The sequence below is a fragment of the Austrofundulus limnaeus genome, unplaced genomic scaffold (genome assembly GCF_001266775.1).
Source record: "Austrofundulus limnaeus strain Quisiro unplaced genomic scaffold, Austrofundulus_limnaeus-1.0 Scaffold33, whole genome shotgun sequence".
Lineage (NCBI taxonomy): Eukaryota > Metazoa > Chordata > Actinopteri > Cyprinodontiformes > Rivulidae > Austrofundulus > Austrofundulus limnaeus.
In genome coordinates, this window is record NW_013952435.1 from 955144 (window position 1) to 961938 (window position 6795).

The following is a 6795-nucleotide window of genomic DNA, read 5'->3' on the forward strand; positions in this document are numbered from 1 at the left end:
TTTTATGATATGATACTTGTACTTTTACTCAAGTATCACTTTGAGGTACTTTATACAACACTGGACTTAAGCAAATCAGCACACAAATCTAATTCCACGGTTACATCCGCTGAGATCCCTCCTCATCTCTGATGTGATGTACACAAAAAGAAAACAAGCTCAAAATAAACCGTGGACAGTTTCCTCTCTTTTTTTTCATCCCTTGCAGCTTTCATAAGTTGGCAGAATCATTAGCAGGTATGCAGGAGCTAAAGGCCGGACTTAGCAGAACAAAGGGTTTGCAATGGGAAAGAATGTGACCATCTGAAAGCCTTTAAGAGGGAAAACAATCTGTAATCAGTGTCAGAGAGCACGGCTGATTAGCTGCTGGCTCGCTAAGCTGGTTTGCCCCAGGGACGGCAGCACGGCCCGGCGGAGCGACACCCAAAATGGCCCGGCTTGGCTCGGAGCCCGACGCTCTGAGATAATTGGCCGACTAGACTTTCCGTTTTGGAGTGACTGATGGACGACGGTCCGAAAGGGGCATCGGCGATGGGGGGGTGGGGGTAATACTCACTGATTCGACAGTCTGGACCGGCGAAGCCTGGGGCGCACTCACAACGGTACCAGTTGTCCCCGTCAACGCAGGTCCCACTGTTGTAGCTGCAGAAGAAAAAAGACATAAATGACGTCTCCTGGCTTTTTTTTTTTACCCCCAAACTAATATGGGACTCATCATATTGAAATGAGGATTAAGTCAAATTTGGTCAAAATGACCTCATTATATTTTTAGATTCTTGGCTTTAAAATCTACATTTTGATACCTGAATCATTCTGATATCATAAGTGGATTTAGAGAGTTGATTACAATAATACATTACTGTTTGGTCTGAATCCTAATTTTATGTAAATTTATTGAATAATTTTGATATCGATATATAGAGGAAACCATAAATAGTATTTGTATGTTAAGATTTCCCAGTTGAAAAGAAACAAAAACATGAGCTCACAGGGAAAAATTCAAAAATTTTGAGGCGTTTTTCCTCAAAATCAGGTTTTTTATAGTTGCTACTGCTCAAAAAATGTTTTTAGCATTATATTTCAGTTTATTCAAATGATACATTAATAAGGCATTAATTCATTATATTTTGACAAAATRCAATTTTTGCACACATTAAATCAAAAACCTGTATCTGYCCATTTCTCCACATTGCACTTTTGGACTTAATCCTCGTCTCGATGTGACGGGTCACATTTAACAGACAGCAGTTCCTCAAAGCTATCATTTTATCGTAGCAGAGTGAGGGATTCATGCAGCGCTCTTAAAAAAGAAGAGCCACACGTGGGAGTTCACAAAAACAGGGTTAGCCGATTGCATCCCAGGAATGAAAGAAGGGAGGGCGTTCGCCCGGTTCTCAGCCCAGAGAAAAGGCATGCAGGTGAGGAGCGACTTGTTTACATCTGTTCAAATCTACAGGAAATGTTTGGTTTCCACTTACCAAGGGTGGGGACTGCAGTCGTTGGTATCTGAAGAGAAAACAGAAGAAAGGGAGGGAAGAGGAAGGGAAAAAAAGAAGTAGTGAGTGTTGTGTTTTTCCCTTCTCATGTAGGAGCGTTGGGTGCAGAGGACGGAGAAGGAGCACGTCTGARCTTGCGGGTGCTGAGGCACGGTGGGCCGCTCAGGGCCTGGACTCCCCGCCTAATTATTGCTGCCGGAGTCAAACCCCCCCCACCCCAACGCCCTGAGTCCCACCCCTGCTATTCCTCCCTCACATGTAATCGGCTACAAGAGGAATTCATGTTTTGGAGAACACGCGTTCTGGGCAGGAGTCCCGGGAAAGTTAGGGGAAATATTGCAGGGCTGCAGAACAAGCAGACGTGTCACCGTTTGGACAGGAATGCAACGACAAGAGCGAGGAGAAGAAAAGGGGAGAAACATCTGGCTCCACTTTCCTCGGCTCCCCTTTCCCCCTCCTCCATCGCTTTCCCCCCTCATGACCAGCAGAAACAGGGAGACAGGGGAAAGATGGAATTAAACAAAAGGGGCCTGTCGCTCGTTGATGGAATGCATTTCGTCCATCACGTCTGTGTTTTAGATAATCTGGTCAAACTACTAAAATAATAATCTCATGCAATATTGCAATACTTTGCATAACCTTTTAGCGCTCAGAGCTCGTGTTGTAAATGACTGTCCGCTACTACTTCACTGAATTTTAACTGAATATCTGTRAAGTTMACTGAGTTCGAGCTATTTTTGCAGGCTAAGGCTGATTTGCTAACGTTACAAACAAAAAACCCCAACAAAATTTGTTTTAAAGTGCCAAAAATCAAAGAAAACATCTTTATATTTAAGAAACTTATTAGCATACACACGATTTTACTTATTTTGTCTCATAACGGGAGAGGTTTTATTTTAAATTTGGCTCAGCTAAAGTGAAACAGGAAGTGACATCAAAGGGGAACTCTTTCAGAAAGTAAACTCTTTGATCTTTGTTGATTGAAACATTTGAACTCTGACTCTTCATCTTCCTGATAATGACTCAAAATAAACAACTCTACTGTCTGTTACTAGCCATTGTAGCTATGCTTTGTTTACATGCTGCATTTCCCTATGACATCACTTCCTGTTACTTTACATGCAAATATCTCAACAACTGTTCACCTCAGCAGTGTGAATTTTTTTTGTAATATGTTATTAAGGATATCTTTCAAAAAAATGCATTCATATTTATTACAAAAAATCTGATGACACGTGCACTTTAACCACCTCTGCACATAAACCATCTTGACCATATAAACTTACTCTGCGTGCACGTAGGACCCTCCCAGCCTTCCTTGCAGACGCAGGTGAAYGACTCCCCCTTCACCACGCAGGTACCTCCGTTCTCACAGGGGTTGGGAAGGCAGCTTGAGTTTTTGGCTGAGAGAGGATGAAAAGAAACAAAAACAAACATGAGCGCCGTTGGTGCAGTCAGATTTTTAACGCAGACGTCTGTCAGCACTTTGGGAAAAGATAATAAAAAAGCAGGGAGGGGACACGAGAGCGCCGACAGGACTCGGGGGATAAAAATCGTTTACGGACTCGGCGAGCGGCGTTGATTTCTGAAACAAGATCGAGCCCGTTCAAGAAAAATAATCCTGGTTTGTGCGGACGAGCGGCGACAGGAGTGACTCACCGATGTTGCACGTCGTGCCCTTCCACCCCGGGGAACACTTGCACTGGAATGTGTCGCCCTCATCGTGGCAGGTGCCTCCATTGTTGCACGTGGCTTCGTCACATTGACTTTCACCTGCAAGGTGGAGGATCGGGGGAGGGGATTAAAAATCTTAGGGTTTCTGAGGTAATAGATAATTAAATACAGCCATCAGCACATACCAGGAGCCTGCACGGACAAACTACATGGGTGTGGAAAATTAAAAAGCTGCTTACGTGAGTGGCAGGTTTTTCCTTTCCAGCCGTTTTTGCACTCGCAGAAGAAATCAGACACCAGGTCTCGACACGTCCCTCCGTTATGACAGGGGTTGGTGCTGCAGTCGTCGATGTCTGGAGACATTAAGAGGTGAGAGTGATTTACTGTAAGAGGCGGCAGATCAAACGCCCGATCAAATAAACTTTTTTTTTGTTAAGACATGGGTTGAACAGTGGCTTAAAGGAAGTGTGGGCTTGTTCTGAAGGGGGGTGTCACTCACTGATCTCGCAGTGGTCCCCCTCCCAGCCGTCACCGCAGATGCACTGGTACACGCTGACTTTATCGATGCAGGTGCCTCCGTTGCGGCACGGGTTGCTCTCGCAGTCATTGATATCTGAAACGAAGACGCAGGATTAAAGAGATCCATGATTAGTTGTAACATTAGACTTTGATAAACATTTCTTTTAACTGTAAAATAAAGATGATAAAAATACTGTAGGATGTTCAGTTTTTAGCATTTTTAAACTAAATTTTAAAAATATATTACACGGACGGAGCCATTTTATTTACACACAAAGCATTCTGGGTAAATGATGACATGGATAGGTCCTCGGTGTGAGGCTGCTAGYGAGCTATATCCACCCTGAAGGTTAATCTTGGACAATATCTGATGATCGACTCTTTTAAATGAAACCAGAGAGCGTTGACAGAGAGGAGAAGGTAGAAATGACTCAGCCTGGAACTGAAAATATAGATGGAGGACAACAGAGCTGCTTCATGGAAGAAGAACCTCAGCTTAGCCTGTTAGCTTTAGTGTTAGCTCCTACGCTATCACCATATATATGTATTAGCTCAGCGCTACACATTCTCCTCTCGTCACTGAGGTCCTCCATCCACATGACAGAGAGGGGAACACAAAAATGACTCAGCTGTAACTGAAAATATGGATGGAGGACCTCAGTTTAGCTAGCGCCGAGCTAATACAGTACATATAAGGCAATATAGTGTTGGCACTAGCGCAAAGGCTAACAGGCTAAGCTGAGGTTCTTCTTCCATGAAGCAGCTCTGTTGTCCTCCATCCATATTTTCAGTTCCAGGCTGAGTCATTTCTACCTTCTCCTCTCTGTCAACGCTCTCTGGTTTCATTTAAAAGAGTCGATCATCAGATATTGTCCAAGATTAACCTTCAGGGTGGATATAGCTCGCTAGCAGCTTCGCATCAAGAACCTATCCACGTCATCATTTACCCAGAATGCATTGCATGTAAATAAAATGGCTCCGTCAGTGTTAAAATATATTTTTAAAAATTTACAAAACTAAAACATCCTACAGTATTTTTACAGTCTTTATTTTACAGTTAAAATAAATGTTAATCAAATAAAGTCCATTTGTAAAGAGATCTCTGATTAGTTGTAACATTAAACACCCAACGATGCGTGGCGATCGGGGTTCGAGACTCGGACTCACTCTCGTGGCAGTACGTGCCCCTGAAGCCCTCCTGGCACTCGCAGCTGAACTGGCCGCCGGCCTGGCTCCGACAGCGGCCGTGGGGTCCGCACACATTTGACGAGATGTAGCGCTCTCCTCCCGGCGTGCTGTTGGACGCCACGACGACCGTGCAGCTGTCAATCACTGCGGAGAGAGAACCACAGAAAACATTTTATTAAAAACTGAACAGAAATGTAAAGATTAAAGCGACGCGCACGATGATACGGAACTAAAAGTGCGGGAAAAGATTCAGGAAAAAAAAGCTTCTTTTCCAGATCAGATGGGATGCATGATTGTTTGAGGCTTTGACAGGAGCAACAGTGATAAGCTGTTATGCTTTCATAACCAATTCCAAGTGATCTTCCTCACTGTGCAGCTAAATCCCCTTCGTTCCCCCTGTCTGATCAGGTTAGGCCGACCGGGCGAGTTCGCTCCTCTGTAATTGCTTAATTCTTGCCAAGAGCAGAGAGAATCTCACTGTCTGGTATCTGACTCCGCGGTTGGTCCGCTCACTCAATTACGTGCACAGACACAGAAAAATGTACACGCTCGTCGAGGGGGGAGAAAAAAAAAAAAGAGAAGAGCTGGCCCACCGAGGATACGAGCTGAGAACACACACGGTGCCGTCGGGCCTTTGCCAGATTTTCAGCCAAACTTCGAGGAAAAGCCAAGACACTAAAATACGTTTTATCCTCATGAGGGGAGAAAAGTGGGCGGAGCCTTACCTTTACATGCGGTGGTGCGGCAGTGGTCTTTCAGGTGGGAGCAGTTTTTGCCCTCGTAGTCCTCGGGGCAGGCGCAGTAGTAGTCCGTGGCCAGGTTGAAGCAGGGCGCTCCGTTTTGACACGGGTTGGGCGAGCAGTAATCGATATCCAGCTGGGGAGGGAGGGGGGGAGAGAAAGGTGAAACTCGATGGCTGACATAGTTTCTGCAACAGAAAACAAAGCAAAACCCCACAGCATCCTCCACACAGCCCAGGCCAGGAAACACACACACACGTTTGTATTTCTATCCTTATTGGGACTGTTCATTGACTTCCATTCACTTCTACAGCCTAACACTGACCCCGTACCCTAAACCAGGACTATCAACATCCAACCTATGGGTGACTTCCATCTGGCCAATTTTTTTTTAAATTTTAACTTAATTTAATATAAAAATAGATTTAAAATATATTTAAATTTTATGTTTCAGTACAACAGAATACATTAAAAAAGTAAAATATAATACTTCTTTTGTTAAAGTGCCTGTGACGGCAAATTTTTGTAATACATATGAATGCATTTTTGAAAATAAAACTTTGATAACATAGACCAAAATAAATTTCATATTGCTGAGATGAASAGTTGTTGAGATATTTGCCTGTGAAGTAACAGGAAGTGATGTCAAAGRGGAATGTCTGCATGTGAACAGAGCGTTGTTACAACAGCCAACAACACAAACTGTAGAGAATAATCTGATGTTTCTTTAGATTATTGTGAGTCACTATCAGAGAGATGAAGAAGAGTTAAAGTTTAAATAATATTACATCAATAAACCAAAATCAGGGAGCTTTCTTTTTTAAAGAGTTCCCCTTTGATGCCACTTCCTGTTTCACTTTGGCTGAGTCAARTTCAAAAGAAAATGCGCCAGTTATGGGACAAAATGGGTTAAATCATGTGTTTGTTCCAACTTTGTAAATATAAAGATTTTTTCTTTGACTTTTTGTATTTGAAGAATATGCACGTCACAGGAAGTTTTCCCTACCATTAACACCATCACCCTAAACCTAATGGAGTTCCACCATATTAGAACCGGTCTTTGGTCCCTATAAGGAGTACTGGTTTTGATAAGGTAGGTATATTTACCAGAAATGGTCCTAAAGGGTAACAAATACAAGTACACACACACACACACACACACACACACACACACACAC

General features: G+C 43.3%; 1 protein-coding gene across 1 annotated transcript in view; it reads right to left on the bottom strand.

Annotated features, from left to right (window-relative positions):
• The window catches only part of jag1b (jagged canonical Notch ligand 1b), a 36189-nt gene that overhangs the window by 7526 nt on the left and 21868 nt on the right, over nt 1–6795 (bottom strand). The window contains exons 13-20 of the mRNA XM_014005947.1: nt 5603–5753; nt 4857–5021; nt 3670–3783; nt 3410–3523; nt 3156–3269; nt 2783–2899; nt 1479–1506; nt 557–642 (exon numbers count right to left, since the gene is read on the bottom strand). Of these exons, the coding sequence (XP_013861401.1) occupies nt 557–642; nt 1479–1506; nt 2783–2899; nt 3156–3269; nt 3410–3523; nt 3670–3783; nt 4857–5021; nt 5603–5753 (889 nt within the window). The remainder of the gene's footprint in view (nt 1–556; nt 643–1478; nt 1507–2782; nt 2900–3155; nt 3270–3409; nt 3524–3669; nt 3784–4856; nt 5022–5602; nt 5754–6795) is intronic.